The 16,118-nt window shown below is 43.1% G+C and overlaps 2 protein-coding genes across 13 annotated transcripts; both read left to right on the forward strand.

The window, feature by feature from the left end:
* Nucleotides 1-1,368: 1,368 nt before the first annotated feature.
* LOC4328311 (putative disease resistance protein RGA1) lies at nt 1,369-7,428 on the forward strand. Of its 11 annotated transcripts, none has more exons than XM_015771520.3 (7): nt 1,369-1,861; nt 2,030-2,589; nt 3,043-4,203; nt 4,296-6,529; nt 6,626-6,669; nt 6,746-6,851; nt 6,982-7,428. In XM_015771520.3, exons 2-4 carry the CDS (start codon nt 2,281-2,283, stop codon nt 6,474-6,476), a joined length of 3,651 nt encoding a protein of 1,216 aa, XP_015627006.1. In that variant the 5' UTR covers nt 1,369-1,861; nt 2,030-2,280; the 3' UTR covers nt 6,477-6,529; nt 6,626-6,669; nt 6,746-6,851; nt 6,982-7,428. The 11 variants fall into 11 exon arrangements, with proteins under 11 accessions (XP_015627006.1, XP_015627005.1, XP_015627002.1 ...); XM_015771519.3 differs by having other exon boundaries at nt 6,626-6,647; XM_015771516.3 differs by having other exon boundaries at nt 6,626-6,908.
* Nucleotides 7,429-10,121: 2,693 nt separating this feature from the next.
* Nucleotides 10,122-14,308, forward strand: LOC4328312 (probable E3 ubiquitin-protein ligase RHG1A). 2 transcript variants are annotated; one of them, XM_015771784.3, is made up of 6 exons: nt 10,122-10,411; nt 11,452-12,768; nt 12,856-12,906; nt 12,984-13,082; nt 13,246-13,398; nt 14,032-14,308. In XM_015771784.3, the coding sequence occupies exons 2-6, from the start codon at nt 11,470-11,472 to the stop codon at nt 14,170-14,172; spliced, it is 1,743 nt and encodes a 580-aa protein (XP_015627270.1). In that variant the 5' UTR covers nt 10,122-10,411; nt 11,452-11,469; the 3' UTR covers nt 14,173-14,308. The 2 variants fall into 2 exon arrangements, with proteins under 2 accessions (XP_015627270.1, XP_066163556.1); XM_066307459.1 differs by lacking the exon at nt 13,246-13,398.
* Nucleotides 14,309-16,118: the final 1,810 nt, after the last annotated feature.

The following is a 16,118-nucleotide window of genomic DNA, read 5'->3' on the forward strand; positions in this document are numbered from 1 at the left end:
AAGTTGAGGGACCTCCGGTGAACTTATTCCGGCAAAGTACACCGAAGGTCCCTCAACTTGTCATCCGGATAAAAAACGTCCTCGAACCACAAAACCAGATATATAGAGTCCCTTAACTATACAAAACCAGTCACCCGAGATCCTTCGGTAGTTTTGACCCGGTTTTGGTCTACGTGGCGGCTGAGTCAGCGTGGAACCCACGTGGGCCCCACTTGTCAGGATGCCACGTAAGCCGGCCTCTCCCCCTCCTCTTTCTCAGTTCCTCCTCTCTATCTGCCTGATGAGCGCGAGCGGCGAGGCTTCCAGGCGAGCAGATGGCTGAGGACTCGGCAAGCAGATGGCCGAGGACCACGACGCGGAAGGGGTCCGGATGACAGGCGAGGGCGCGGCCGACGGCTGCGACGCCCACAGCCTCGCCGGCGGAGAGGAGGAGATCGGCGACCAGCGCCGCCGCCGCCGCGCTTCCTCCACGCACCGGCCACCACCGCCTCCAAGGGGACCTCGCCGTGGGCGGCGGCCATCGTCGACCTCGCCGCCCCTAGGGCCCTCCACGCCGGCGCACGAAGGGCTCGCCGCGGAGGACGAGCGGCGTGGAGCTCCAGACGCGCCGCCAGCGGGAGGCGAGCGCGGCGGTGCGAGTCGCGTCCTTGACGGGGAGGCGGGCGACGCGGAGGTCGTCGGGGAGAGTGCTAACGCTGTCCTCGCCGTCATAGCCCTCGGCGGCGGAAAGCGTGGCGCCGTTGCCGGAGGCGGGATGGCCGAGGAACCACCGGAGGCGGCCTCTGACTTGGAGGCGGCCTTGGACGTCGCGAGGACAGCGGCGAGCCCCTCGTGCGCCAGCGTGCAGGGCCCTAGGGGCGCCGAGGTCGACGATGGCCGCCGCCCAGGGGCGTCCTCCCGGCGTCCAGGACGGAGGTCGCCATGAAGGTCGTGTCGCTGTCGCACGACGCGGAGCAGGGGATGAGGCAGTTCGTCACCGAGGTCGTCAGCGTCGGCCGCTTCCGCCACCGCAACGTCGTGCCGCTGCTCGGCTACTGCCGCCGGAGAGGCGAGCTCCTGCTTGTCTACGACTACATGCCGAACGGCGGCCTGGACCAGTGGTTGCACGGCCAGGGTGCGCCGCTGCTGGGCTAGGCGCAGCACGTTCGCGCCATCAGAGGCGTCGCCGCCGGCCTGCTCTGCCTCCACAAGGGCTGGGAGCAGGTGGTCGTACACCGCGACGTCAAGGCAAGCAACGTGACAACGTGCTCCTCGACGGCGAGATGGACGCGCGGCTTGGCGACTTCGGGCTGGCGAGGCTGTACGGCCGCGCCGCCGCCCATGGCGCGGTGGCTGCTGGCGCGTGGAGGAAGCGCGGCGGAGCCCGAGCCGTCAGGCTCGCGGTCGCGGAGGATGGCCGGCGCGCCGGTCGACGGGCTCAAGCACCGGTCGACGTCGACGAGCCGGCGACCGCGAGGGTGCTGCACGAGGAGGAAGAGAAGGAGGCGCCAGCGTGGCCTCCCTCCGCCTCCTCTCGGCCTCCTCCGCCTCCTCTCGGCTGCGAGCCGCCGTCTCAGCCGCTCCACGCTGCTACTAGGCTACTAGCTGGGCAGCTGGCTTCTTCCACCCCGCCGCGGCAGCGCCGGAGCCCCGGCGAGGTCCGACCCCGTCGACGCGGAAGCGAACCCAAGGATGCCGCCGGTGGGCGCCCGACGCGGCCGGTGTCCGGCGTGGCCCGCCCCGTTCCGCCGCCTTGGCAGCGCGCGCGCGCGCCCTTCCGAGGGCGGCCGTATGCCCACAAGGTATTCGATGGATTGACCGACCTGTTCTGTTCATGCAGTAGCGGGAAACGATTCGTTCACCATCTAGTTTGGCGTGGAAGGTATTCTACGGATCTTTCTTTGACATGCGTTTTTTTGTTTGTTTGCTCAATGACATCCAATCAGGTGTTCAGGCTAGCTGCAACCGTGCGTGATTTTACTTTGGCTTCACTTTTTTATCCATGGATTTTATATTCCAGTTAGTAATCCGAGTTCCTCTCTTAATTTAGTTCATCTAAGAAGACGTTGTCCTGTCCTTCGGGCAACCATATACCTGCAACGATGTCTCGGAATAGCTTCTAGTCCACTCCAGGTATCTGTGCAAAAGCTTCAGGATATATGTATACAAATGCACGCACAACATGTCGGCTATAAGTCTATCTGCAAATTCGATCTCTTTCTGGACAACACAACAACAACAACACCACACCAGTACATCACAAAGAAAATCCCTGTGCCCACGAAAGAGAGCAATTAAGGCATGAGTGGGGGAGCGGAGATGATCGCAGGCGCTGTCGTGCAGCGTGTTGCCGGCATGCTGGGTGATAACGCCTGGGAGAGGATCCAGCTGCTGTGGAACTTCCAAGAGGATGTCCAAGATATGAAGAGCAAGATGACTGACCTCAAGGTTGCACTTAGCTATGCAGACAAGCACTCTAGAGAGACTGACGACGACGCATTGGTGCTACGACATTGGCTCAACAAGTACAAGTCTGTTGCCTACGACATGGAAGACACGTTGGATGAGTTGTTGACTAATGCGATGATATGGGAAAATAACCCATGCACGGTGCGTTCCCTTCACATGCTTGAGGTTAATTAATTATCTGATTGGGAAAAGCATATATACTCTTAGCTGTTAAAACTTATACATAGGAGAATGTATTTAATTGTATTATTGTAAGAAGCACACACTCTTCATTTGTTGTCAATACTAAGACTGTGATTTGTGAACCATTAATGAGCTGGTCCAGCTATAGTTTCCTACATGGCTGCATTGTGAACAGGCACCACCAAACATTTGATATTTCATATTTGTGAACATATACCACCACGTTTTGGTTGTCACCGTTGGTATACACAACATGGCCAGGCATTCTCACTGTTATAAGTTAATTTTCCAAAAATAGAAAAAGTATTTATGTCCTAGGTATGAGTCTACTTCATAAAAAATATAATCACCCATTCTTTCTGAATAAGAGATACAGTTGTGGTTATTTGACTAAATTAGAAAATGCTACAGGTTAAATTGTTCTTCTCATCAATCAACCCACTCATTGTGCGCATCACCATGTCAAGTAAGATGAGAAATATTCGGATGAAGTTAGATAAGATTGCTGAGGACCAGAAGAAATTCCCCTCTATGCAATTGGCTAACCCAACTGGACAAGACAGTACCGATAAGTGGAGAGAAACCTTTATTGGTCACACAGACGAAATTGAGATGGTAGGGAGGGCAAGAGAGAAGAAAGAGATATTAATCAAGGTGTTGCAGAACGATGGAGGCCAAGAAATCTCTATCATTCCTGTTGTTGGCCTTGGTGGTATGGGTAAGACTACATTGGCCAAAGCTGTTTACACTGACAAGGAGACACATATGTTTGATGTGAAAGCATGGGTCCATGTCTCAATGGAATTTCAGCTAAATAAGATTGTGTCTGGCATTATATCTCATGTAGAGGGCAGCACTCCAGCTAATATTGCTGATCTACAATATTTAAAATCTCAGCTGGATCGCATACTCTGCAACAAGTTATATCTCATAATCCTAGATGACTTATGGGAGGAAGGGTGGTCTAAGTTGGAGAAGCTGATGGAAATGTTGCAATCTGGAAAGAAAGGAAGCAAGATAATAGTGACCACCCGTAGTGAAAAGGTTGTAAATACATTATCTACCATTCGTTTATCATATTTTCATACCGTTGATCCAATTAAACTGGTGGGTATGTCAATTGATGAATGTTGGTTTATCATGAAGCCTCGCAATATGGAAAATTGTGAATTCTCTGACCTTGTAGACATTGGAAAAGAAATTGCACAACGATGCAGTGGAGTACCTCTAGTTGCTAAGGCTCTTGGTTATGTGATGCAGAAGCACCGCACAAGAGAAGAATGGATGGAAATTAAAAATAGTAACATTCTGGATACCAAGGATGATGAGGAAGGAATTCTGAAGGGTTTGCTGCTAAGCTATTACCACATGCCTCCACAACTTAAACTTTGTTTCATGTACTGCTCTATGTTTCCTATGAGCCACGTTATAGATCATGATTGCTTGATCCAGCAATGGATTGCTTTAGGATTTATTCAAGATACTGATGGGCAACCACTTCAGAAGGTTGCTATGGAATATGTTAATGAATTATTGGGGATGTCCTTCCTTACAATCTTCACTTCTCCTACAGTATGTAAAAATGATGCCTACCTCATTGAATTATGCAATTGAAATTATTTGTCTTGAAGATCTGAATTATGCTCTCCTTTTTTATTGCCAAGGTGCTGGCTTCAAGGATGTTATTCAAGCCCACACTCAAACTTCATATGCATGATATGGTACATGAGCTTGCAAGACATGTTGCTGGTAATGAATTCTCTCACACAAATGGTGCAGAAAACAGAAATACTAAAAGGGACAATTTGAATTTCCACTATCATTTATTGTTAAATCAAAACGAGACATCATCAGCCTATAAGTCTTTGGCAACAAAGGTCAGGGCCCTGCATTTTAGGGGATGCGATAAAATGCATCTTCCTAAGCAAGCATTTTCACATACATTATGTTTGAGAGTTTTGGATTTGGGTGGACGCCAAGTGTCAGAGCTACCAAGTTCTGTTTATAAACTAAAGCTATTAAGATATCTTGATGCTTCTAGCCTTCGTATCTCAAGCTTTTCTAAATCCTTCAACCATCTATTGAACTTGCAAGCCTTGATACTTTCAAATACTTACCTAAAGACATTGCCCACAAACATTGGTTGCCTCCAAAAGCTGCAATACTTTGACCTATCAGGGTGTGCCAACCTTAATGAGCTTCCCACCTCTTTTGGGGACCTTAGTAGTCTTCTCTTCCTAAACTTAGCAAGTTGCCATGAATTGGAGGCGCTTCCAATGTCCTTCGGCAATCTGAATAGACTTCAGTTTCTGAGCCTATCAGATTGCTACAAACTCAACTCACTGCCAGAATCTTGTTGTCAACTTCATGATCTGGCACATCTTGATCTGTCGGATTGCTATAACCTTGGAAAGCTCCCAGACTGCATTGATCAACTCTCTAAGCTTGAGTATTTGAACATGACAAGTTGTTCCAAGGTTCAAGCGTTGCCCGAGTCTCTATGCAAGCTCACGATGTTAAGGCATCTAAATTTGTCATATTGTCTAAGGCTAGAAAATCTGCCCTCATGTATTGGTGATTTACAGCTTCAAAGTTTAGACATTCAAGGCTCCTTTCTCCTTAGAGACCTGCCGAATAGCATTTTTAACATGTCCACACTTAAAACTGTTGATGGAACATTCACATATTTAGTATCTTCTAAAGTAGAAAAACTGAGGGAGAATCTGAAATTGGAAGGCTGTTGTAAGCTGGATGGAGGAAGCACTGACCTATGCAGTCGGATTACGGAACTAAAAAAGACACACTGCCATGAATTAGAGATACAAGGTCTTGAGGATTTTAAGCATTTGGAAGGGATAGAGCATGCTATACTTCTCAACAGCTTGAAGCTTACAAAGTTGATTTTTTCATGGCAACCGAAGCAGTATACAAATGAAACGGCTCATCACAAAACGGTGCTTGGGATGCTCGTGCCTCCTAGAAGTGTCCATCACCTTGCTATCAAAGGTTATTGTGGCATCGAGTTACCTAAGTGGATGTTGGATATTCGTTCCTACCTACCTCATCTTACCACCATCTTTCTGCACGGTCTGATGGAATGCAACCGCCTCCCTCCACTTGGGTGCCTACCACACCTGAGAGCATTGTTAATGACCAAAATGCCTAAAATCAAGAGTGTTGGTCCAGAATTTTATGGAGACTACGGAAGCTGCCAGAAGCTAAGAATGATTATCTTGGCTTCAATGGACAATTTGGAAGAGTGGTGGACAACTAGATCATCTAAACAAGATAACGAATTATCATTAATCCCTGATTTACAGATGTTGTGGGCTTCCGATTGTCCAAAGTTGAAATTCCTGCCTTATCCACCAAGGAGCTTGACATGGTTCATAGAGAATAGCAATCACGTGTTGCCAGAACATGGGTTTGGGAACCTTACATCTGCTACTTATCCACTTCATCTTTCCATCGAGCGTGCACCCAATTCTCGCGAAATGTGGCGTAGGGCTCAGCACCTTTCTTCAATCGAGTCTCTTACTCTCATGTCTATAGCTGGCCTTAGAGCCCTGCCAGAGGCTATTCAGTGCTTCACGTCCCTCTGGAGACTCAGTATATTGGGATGTGGTGAGTTGGAGACGCTGCCGGAATGGCTAGGAGATTATTTCACTTGTCTGGAAGAGATTTCGATCGACACTTGCCCAATGCTGTCTTCACTGCCGGAAAGCATACGACGCCTCACTAAGCTGAAGAAGTTACGGATCACCAACTGCCCTGTATTGTCAGAGAAGTGCCAAGGAGAGGACAGGCACAAGATTGCTCATATTCTAGAGCCCATATTCCTGTAAAAGAAGCTCCCACCTAGATCAGCAGGCATACAGGCCGAGATGTAGCATGCATGGTGAGATGAGACATATATATCCCTCTTGATTGCTAGTAGTAGTAAAATGCGTGCCAGTTTTCCTCAACTTTTGTGACTCTTGTCTGCATATTGCAGGTTGGCTGATACTGTTAGCAGGGTAAGTTTACAAAACTTTTAAGGTAATATGAAAAACTATTTGATCTTTCACCAGCGGATCTATATTTGAACTAGAGGGCTGGGACCTCATACGTGCAGGCAATTGGACCGTAAAGCGAAAGCGGCTGCTTATGTACATATATTCCTCGACTACATATGCTGCTTGTGCCACTACCAGACTTCATACTTCAGAGCTATCCTGAGGGTGGTTATTTTTCCGTGATTTGTTGGTCACTTTTTGGCTATTGAAATACTTGGGCTGGTATAAGCATCATAAATTTCGCTTTTGCATCCAAAGAAGTTGTGCATTAACAGTAGCACCCGTTAATTTTCAGGAAATTAAGTGAGGTTACCTTGCCCAGGCTCTGCTAGTAGCAAAGAATCTTGAGACTTATTGATTAAAGGTTCTTGTAACAGCAAACTGGAGATCTAAACCACTGGATTTCCGTTGGCACTTGTCTCTCTTGAAGAAACGAAAGGGTTGGCTCAGTTGTCGTTCATCACTCTCAGTGGCTGCTTACCAGGCTGGATTAAATCTCGATATCTGTTTGTCAGTAAGACAAGTTAGCAGATGGGTAAGCATGATGCCCATTTCCTTTTTATTTTCACGCAGATATGCTTCTTGAGTTGTTGCTGTGTTGTGTTCTTAGTATGTTGTATCTGCACAAGTATATGATGATGGTGTGAATAGTAATGAACAAAGTGCATATACCTTGTAAACAGAGATTTTCTGGCCCATTGTAATGGTTGTGATAATCATTTATGCATTTGTTCGTTGGCAACTGAACAGTACATCTGCTTGTGTGTAATCACATCATTAATGTCAGCAATGAATATCTGATACCCAAGAGGCACCTGTATGAAAAAAGAATATACATATCTTGTCGACTGCAATGTTGCAAACACATCCATGAAAAGATGCTCTGAGTGATCCTGAACTGGATGTAACATAACGGTGCTTTCTCAGAAAGAAAATGAGAGAGAGGAAGATCCTGAGCCTGGCAAGAACAGCTATGCAACTGTGCAAGTACAAGCCTTGAAATCTTGAAAGGTACATCCTGTCGATTTCACTCCTTTTTGCCCTGTATTCATGAGCCGTGAAGAGGAGACATCTCATTGCAATCCTGAATTTTGGGAGTGTGTGTGGCAGATGCTCAATTTGTTTGGTCTTTGTCCTATGAGGTTTAGGTTAGGTTCCTGGCTCTTCAACTTTGACCTGTCTGTATGAGGGCAGGTCAGCTGGAATTTCTTGGAATTTTTGCAAGTTGTGTACTTCACTTGTACTACCGAATCAGCCAAATTTTAAGCAGTATTTGTTACTACCATTCACAAGTTTTATTATAGAGATGACATGATGGTTAGTTGATGACCCAATTAAAGTGACCATTCATTCATGTCTTTTTTTTTTAAAGTGATCATCCATGTCTCTTTTGGGGAAGAAACAAAGTTCTCTCTGTTGATGGATTATGTTATTAGACTTGACATGAACCTGGCTTATCTTATCTGCTTAGGATGATTGGATGCACATTGCACACACAAAAACTGAGAAATATATATACAAATATAATACAAACTGGCCATATCCCAACCAAATTCGCAATTCAAGTTCAGCTAAATCTTGAGGTGGAGAAACTAATCACCAATTTGGTTTCTCATCTTCTTGTGATATCAACCTCTATGATGAACCTGGCCTAACTCCAGACCATGGTGCAGCCAAAAGGCTCAAAAGAACAAGGCCCCACAGAACCAGACACAATGTGGTGCTGTCTGATTTGTGAAGTCAGTAGATAGGTTGCAACCAGTGAAACACCTAAACCTACCCTGTAAATAGTGTAATCAAACTCCAGAACCCTCTCTATGTAGCAGTTTTGTATAGGCCAGAAGAAATCATATCATCTTATCCTAAATCTTCCAATAACCAAAATATATATCACATCAGGTCGATGCCATCATCCTAACCACTCCTGCAAAGTAGCCATCACAAACCATTTACATTAGTTTCTTCTTCACACAGTATACATGGATTCTCTTTTCAGAAAAAGTAAAGTGCACCTTAGTTAGAAGCCTGAAGTTGGACATGCATTTTCATTCACATATTTTATATTTGCATGGTTTTTAATATCTCAAGTGGATGTACATGTATATGTATTTATGATTTGCAAATCCATTGGTTTTGACCTTTCAGAAAAAAAAATAATCTGATGGATAAACCTGCAAAATAGCAAAGCTGTTGCTTGCTAGACTCACCACAGACAGGATCCCTCTGAATCTGAATTCAGGAGATCTTGCATTAGTTGTAACCCAACTTCTTATATACATGTGTCTCAACTATATGAGTAGTTGCAACCATATAAAATCCCTGCATTAAGCTTTGCAAAGCTGTGAGATAATGCTTAATGCTAATGCCTCTAGTTAGTGCTATCTGAGTGGAGTGATTAGTGATTAGTTGGTCTAAAGAAAAAGATTGATATCACCAATTGTGCATTGACACTCATGAACAAAACAATCAGCTTTTTGTGACTTTGTCCCCATGCTATGATTGGTACCATACAAGTATACATGGATATTTTATATTGTAGCCATATTTTACCATGCATGTTGGCACACCTGACCTGAAATGGAACAGTGCTCTCTTGTCTCCCAACTGTTTGCCTGTGACATTTCCTTGGCTCCATCGCAGGAAAAAAACAATTTTTTAACACAGTACGAAAATATATACTCATATAAAGTGCGCACGCATTCCAATGAATACACATACACCCTATTCATATACCCATATGAACATCTTCGAAAGATTATGTCAGTATATCTTGATATTAACGAAGTCATTCATATAAGTACATGGGAAAGACTTAGTCAACATGATTGACGAGTCACCAAACACCTCACTTTCGATGAACACATTATCTAATACTGAAAAAATAATTAACTTTAAATACGAACACTCATACCGAGTTGTAGATTCCAACCTAGATAAATGAGTAGGTTTCACAACTAACGTAATCAAACTAAGCTGCTCAATTGTATTCATAGAGATTATTATCTAAGTTTATATGTACATACTGTCTATATTAATGTGCCACTTGGGCTAAGAAACAGATACACACACACAAACAAATATTAATGTTTTATCTAAATAACCAACCAAAAAATATTTAATGCTTTTATATCCAAATAATCCAACTACGATGCTGACATTCAGGCCGCCCGTTTCGCTTGCTCCAGTTTTTTTTTCTCACGTGCACGCCTACTCCACATTACTACCCATGCAGTACAGTACCTTCCCCCGGGCCCACATGTCATAGAGCGGGGGTACGTACAGGCACTGTACGCGTAGGATTCTCCCAGGCCAGTAGTACACCCGAAACACGCAAAGCAACAACCACTACCCAGTTCGGCCTTAACGGGTCGGGTTTTGAACTCCCGGACCCGCTAAGCCCTCCGCTAATAACCTCGCCTCGCCTCGGATCCAACCAAGAAGGAATCCAAGCCAAGCCAAAGGTGGCCCATTTCTCGGCTTCTCGCTGCTCTTGCTTTGCTTCGCTTCTCCTCCTCTTCCTCCTCCTTCCTCGGCGGCTGCTCCGGCTCGGATTCCGGTGAGCCGTCGCGTTCGTGGTACGGCGGAGGAAGCGAGGTTGCGCCCTTTCCGACCGTTTCTTGGCTATCCGCCCCGATTGGAGAAAGCTGGGTGTTTCTTTTTTCTTTCTTTTTTTGGTTCAGGGATCAGAGAAGTTCAGAACTGGTGGAGGTGCTCATATCCGCGAGGTTGATGTCTCTCCCTCTTTCCATTTCATTTTGGTTTAGTCCAAGAACTTGTGTTGCTTGATGCTGTGTGGTATGTGGTGGAGTTGCTGCGATTTTGATGTGTTTTTGGAGTGATCGGTTGTTCAGTTGTCATTTGGGGATTTTTGGAAGTTTTCGGGTTTTGGGATCGGCGAGGAGGCCGAAATTTGGAGCGTTTTGTGCGTAATTCGTTGGATTGATTACGAGTGAGAGGCGATTGATTCTCCTTTCAGTAGAGAGATTATTTTCGTCCCAAGAATAGTTTTCATGGCGTTACAGTTTTGTCTACGAATTTATTGCGTGTGTGGGTTAGTGATTTTACAGCTATAAAATGTGTTTATTAGTGGTGGTTAGTCAAAAGGTTTAGAGGGATTATTACTTGACAAGAGTATGTGGATAGACGAGTGATGTCAGCACATAAACCTTATCAATGATCATGTCATCATACATGGAGTGCGGTCCCAATCCTTTTTTTAATCTATCTTGAAAATGTATTTTTGTGCACTAAGGTTAATTAATTAATTAATTAATTAAATCATGGTCTTTCATTGGCTAAACTTTGTTCTTTGTAGTGGTTTGTCTGAGTTTTAACGACATTCGACAATGGCTGCTGTGGATAGTATACGATGGCCTTAATATTCTTAAAAAAATATGCGAGGTTTGTTCAGGACTTAACTACTCAAGTAGTTAACAATTATTAGTGTTTTCGTTCCTTTCAATAAAAAATATATTAGGGTTGTTTGGCTTATCTTGAATCAGTGTTGGTCGTCCTGTTGGACTTTTTGTCAGGCGACTCATTTTGTAGTAAAGCATATTTGTTTCACTGCTGATGACTCTAATATGTCAGGATTACTGTTGATTCTAGTGTCAGTTTCAAAGCAGTTAATCTGTTATCTGAATAATAACATGCTCCTGTAGCCAACCTGTCACCGTTTATGCTGATTGTTCTTGCTTGCTCATTCATCTCTTGTCATCGATTCTCTAGGCTTTGTTGAAACTGAATAAAATTTCAATCTCTGTAGTCAGTACCACCTAATCATATGGAGGATTATCCAAGTGGGAGATCAAAAGCAGCTATTGGATTTCTCAGAAGAGGTGGTGGTTTCTCTTCGAGAAATCAAAGCACTGAAGAGAGGACCATTCAGAACTATGATGGACCAGGAATCACCACAAGACTCAATCCGATGAAAACCAGGCTGTCTGATAATCAGGAGAGACCAAGATACCTACGTGACTCATTCAGATCTTCAACCTCAATGGCCATTCATGGAAGCTCTTCCAAAGTTCCGCTTAGGAAATTCGGTGACGAAAAACGAAGGCAAACGTTGTTGGCAGGGGTAGACATTGCTGAAAGTAGCAGCAGAAATGCTGGGGGCAAACATCTGGAGGGTAGTAATAAGAGAATCGTTGTCGATGATAGGAGTTCAGATGTTCTGCATACTGAAACAGAAGGCTTGGCTACTGAACAAGACCAATTGATAGCACCCAATGCTGGAGTTTCTGATTCTGCTAGTTCGTCAGATATTTCTGAACATGCAGTTGAATCCTTGGTAAGGAGTGCTGCTCCAAGTTCTAGAACCCGTAGACAGAAGGACAAAGAATTGAATTTGGGTCAATCAGGAGTTTGCTCTTCGTCATGTACTAACAGGCCTACTATATCAAGATATGCTCCTGCCGATGTGAAGCGACCGTGTAATCATGCTAGCGGAGTACAACAGCATGGTCATAACAATCTGGACTGTACTTCAGTACCTAATTTTCTGCCATCAGGTTGCTCATCTGGTTCTGTTTATAGCAGGAGGTTTGATGCAATGAGAAAAAGGACTTCTGATGGGGGAAGTTTTTCTAGATCAAGGGGCTTAAGTGGAACGGCTAGCTTAGACGATTCACCTCCTGCATACCCTGCCATTGCTGGTCCTAGAATCAGAACAACTACAACTGAACGGGCTTCACAACAAAATGCACTAAGAAGCAGAAGGAATTTTCAGGATTCAGCAGTGTCAGTAAGGACAAGAAGACCTCCTTGGGGTGCTAGGTTCAGGATCTCTGAGGAAAGAGAGGATGGCATGATTTCTCAGCGTGATTCTTCCATAGGGAATCAACAGTCAGATCAGGTGCATTCATCTTCGGAAGAGGCCTCTACAGAGAGCTCCTCAAGACCATTCTCTGCAGAATTACCTCATGCAATTTACTCATCTAGAGGAGAGGGATCAAATGCTTTCACTGCAAGGAGAAGAAGATCAAGCTCCCTTTATGAGGAAAGACCTCCACAGACATTCCATGATCTTTTCAGAGAAAGAAATGGCCGAAGACACATATCCATAGAAGGAATTGCAGAGGTCATTTTATAGCAGCTCCGTTTTTTTCTCTCTTTCCGAAGATAGATTTTATGTAGGATTACATCACTATTTTTACTCCACATGCAGGTATTACTAGCTCTGGACAGGATTGAACAAGAAGCAGAACTGACTTATGAGGTTAGTTTCTTTGCCTTTGTGTCAAAATAATTCCTTGTGATTGACTTTTCACTTGGAATCTGGATAAATTTTGGCAGCAATTGATGGTGTTGGAGACAAATATATTGCTTGGTGCTTTCACCTCCCATGATCAGCATAGTGACATGCGCATGGATATCGACAACATGTCCTATGAGGTATTTTTTTTACTATGTTTGTTTGGACCTGGCAAAAACTTTGTTAGTTTGTTCCTAAATATTTTCATATAAGAAGTGCTTTTAATTAAGTAAACGGTCATTCATGGCTCAACTTCTAGCATGTACTTATTTTAGAGTAATTTCGTTCCCTCCTTCTGAACAGGAATTATTAGCATTAGGAGACAGAATAGGCTCTGTTAGCACCGCTCTTTCTGAGGAGCAATTTGTGAAATGCCTCAGAAGAAGTATATATATACCAGTGGCTACAAAAGCAAACGCGCAAGTTGTAGACGACATCAAATGCAGCATATGCCAGGTATCTTGTCATCATCTAAGCATCAAATGTTGTGTTGCACCTTTTTTAGGGAGTCTACTGCTACTAATGCATAGTGAAAGACTGAAAGTGAAACTGAAGACCGAATCTACGCTTCCACTATCTTACATTCTTATGAAATGAACTGTTACTTCGCTCTTGCCAATTTATTGAACACTATTTATGATTGATTTTGCGTCATCCCTACTACTTGCTGATGATTCTTTTTAACATACTTGTTACTACAATTAACCTACAGTGTCCACAGATGTTCAGAGCTCAGACAACTGTTGTATCTACTTCCTCTGTTTCACATTATAAGATGTTTTTGGTTTTTGAATAGATTCATGCATGGATCCATGTATGTGCTTCGTATGTGTTCAAATTTATATGGATGCTAGTGAATCTGGACGAGGATGGAGAAACCAAAACGTCTTATAATATGAAAGGGATGGAGTAGTACTCAGTTTTGTAAAACCTGCATCTGAAACCTCCATCACCCTTCCAACAACGGCAATCGATTCTGTGCCTGTAAAAAATAGCCATTAAAGGATTCATCAATTGGTTTGAACATAAGAAATAAAAGGGATTACTTTGGTAAATCGTCACAGTAATGGGAATATTTGTCTATTCCAGGAGGAGTACATAGAGGGTGAAGAAGTTGGACGGCTGGGATGTGAGCATCAGTACCATGTGTGCTGCATTCACCAGTGGCTCAGGCAGAAGAACTGGTGTCCAATATGCAAAGCTTCAGCTGAACCTTCTACTGTGAGCTAATCCCACCTGGGAGATTCAAGCTTGTAAATATTTATCATGGATTTGGTGTCCATCTTTTTGTGGAAACTGTAAATAATCTTGACCTTGTTCACTCCAATTTGTGATTATCAAATCAGCTGTGCTCTGAAAACAAAAATAATCCTTCAATGTTTCTCATGGTTAAAAAAAAAAGCTTTTCTATGTTTATGTTGGGGTACCTCTCCCAATGCAGGGGTTGTTCTAGAGGGTTTGAGGGTGGACCACCCTTGATTTTGGCCCAAAAAGATCCCTTCTTCATATGGCCCAAATCCACTACATAAACACGGCATACTAAACTATTTATATTGTGTATTTTTGAACTTTTAGACTCGAGTTAGTTGGCCCTGTTCGATCTCCCGTTTGGGAGATACTACACCGTCCCAGAAAAAAGTTTGTTTGGGAGACACGTATATGTCCTGGTTTGTAGGTAGGATTGGATTCTTTTTTGGATGGAGGGGTATATTTTTGTTGCACGCAAAACGATAAACCTCATTAGCACATAATTAATTAAATATTAACTATTATAAATTTGAAAAATGGATTTATTTGCTTTTTTAAACAACTTCTATATAGAAACTTTTTTTTAAAACAAACGTATCATTTAACATTTTAAAAAGCGTGCTAACGAAATACGAGGAAGTTGAATTTGGAGTTGAAGAAATAGAATTGAGCCCGTAATGTTGCGATATTATTACTGTATTTCTATCATATTTTGAGCAAATTTTGTATATGTATATTGAGTTTGCATCATTATGTGATTTTAGAGTGTGAAGTAGGACCACCGAACGAAAAAATCCTAAAGCCGTCACTGACCCGAAGTATAACTTAGCGGTACTGTACATCAAAACATAGTAAGCTGTATACATCAACCTTCAACCTAAAAGATTAAACTTATTAGAAAGAGTAAACTCTCCACTTATATTTGACTTTCTTTTTCCTAGCTTTTTGCACTTTCGACTATTCTACGGAACAAACGCTGCTTTCAATTATCAAAATGTATAACTACGTTGTATACACCAAATATAGTAAGCTGTACGCATCAACGTTCAATCTAAAAGATTGAAACTATAAGAAAGAGTAAACACTCCACTTATATTCGATTAGCTTTGGCACTTTTGACTATTCTACTTAACAAGTGCTGCTTTCAATTGTCGATAAAAATGTAGCCAGGCAAACTGTACCTCCCATAAATGACACAACAGTACTATGGATGCCGAGTGACATGGTCTTTCTCAAGAAATGAAATGATGGACAAATGCACTCACTTCTCGAGCTTTTAAAGGTACGATTTTTTTATTAAAAAAATTTCTCAGAAAATTGTTTTAAATATATTTTCAAAATTATAATATTTATTTTATTTTTTATACCCTCAAATAATTACCACAAATCACACGTTGGCCTTGGAATATATACTCCCTCCGATCCAAAAAGATTGTTACTCTATGATTCAAAATTTCATTCCTTCCTATCTCTAACTACTGGTCCGCTCCCAACTACACATTAATTAATAAGAGGATCTATAGTATTTGTTTCTCGAACTTTAATCTATGCTAAACAATTTACAATGATAATCTTTTTTTAAAGACGGAGGAGTACTATATAGGAGCACGCAGCTGCAATATGCTTGATCACAAAATAAAGAAAAAACACCCAAATTAAAGTATTTGCAGTAAATATGTCTACATGAAAAAAATATGTTATTCCAGCTAGAAAAGCCACGCAGTTTAAACTTGAGATGACTCTAGTACCATATTGAGTTGCATAAACAAATCAGTTGATAATTGATTGTTCCAAAATTCAGTATTTGTGATATGTGGATCTCTAATTGGCCGAAACCTAAAGAGGATAATTTACTTATGTTTCAACCCTTCCTAGCTTTTGCACCTTTCAACTTTTCTATCAGAAAGTACTGCTTTCAAATATCAATC

Source organism: Oryza sativa, chromosome 2 (genome assembly GCF_034140825.1).
Source record: "Oryza sativa Japonica Group chromosome 2, ASM3414082v1".
Classification (NCBI taxonomy): Eukaryota; Viridiplantae; Streptophyta; class Magnoliopsida; order Poales; family Poaceae; genus Oryza; species Oryza sativa.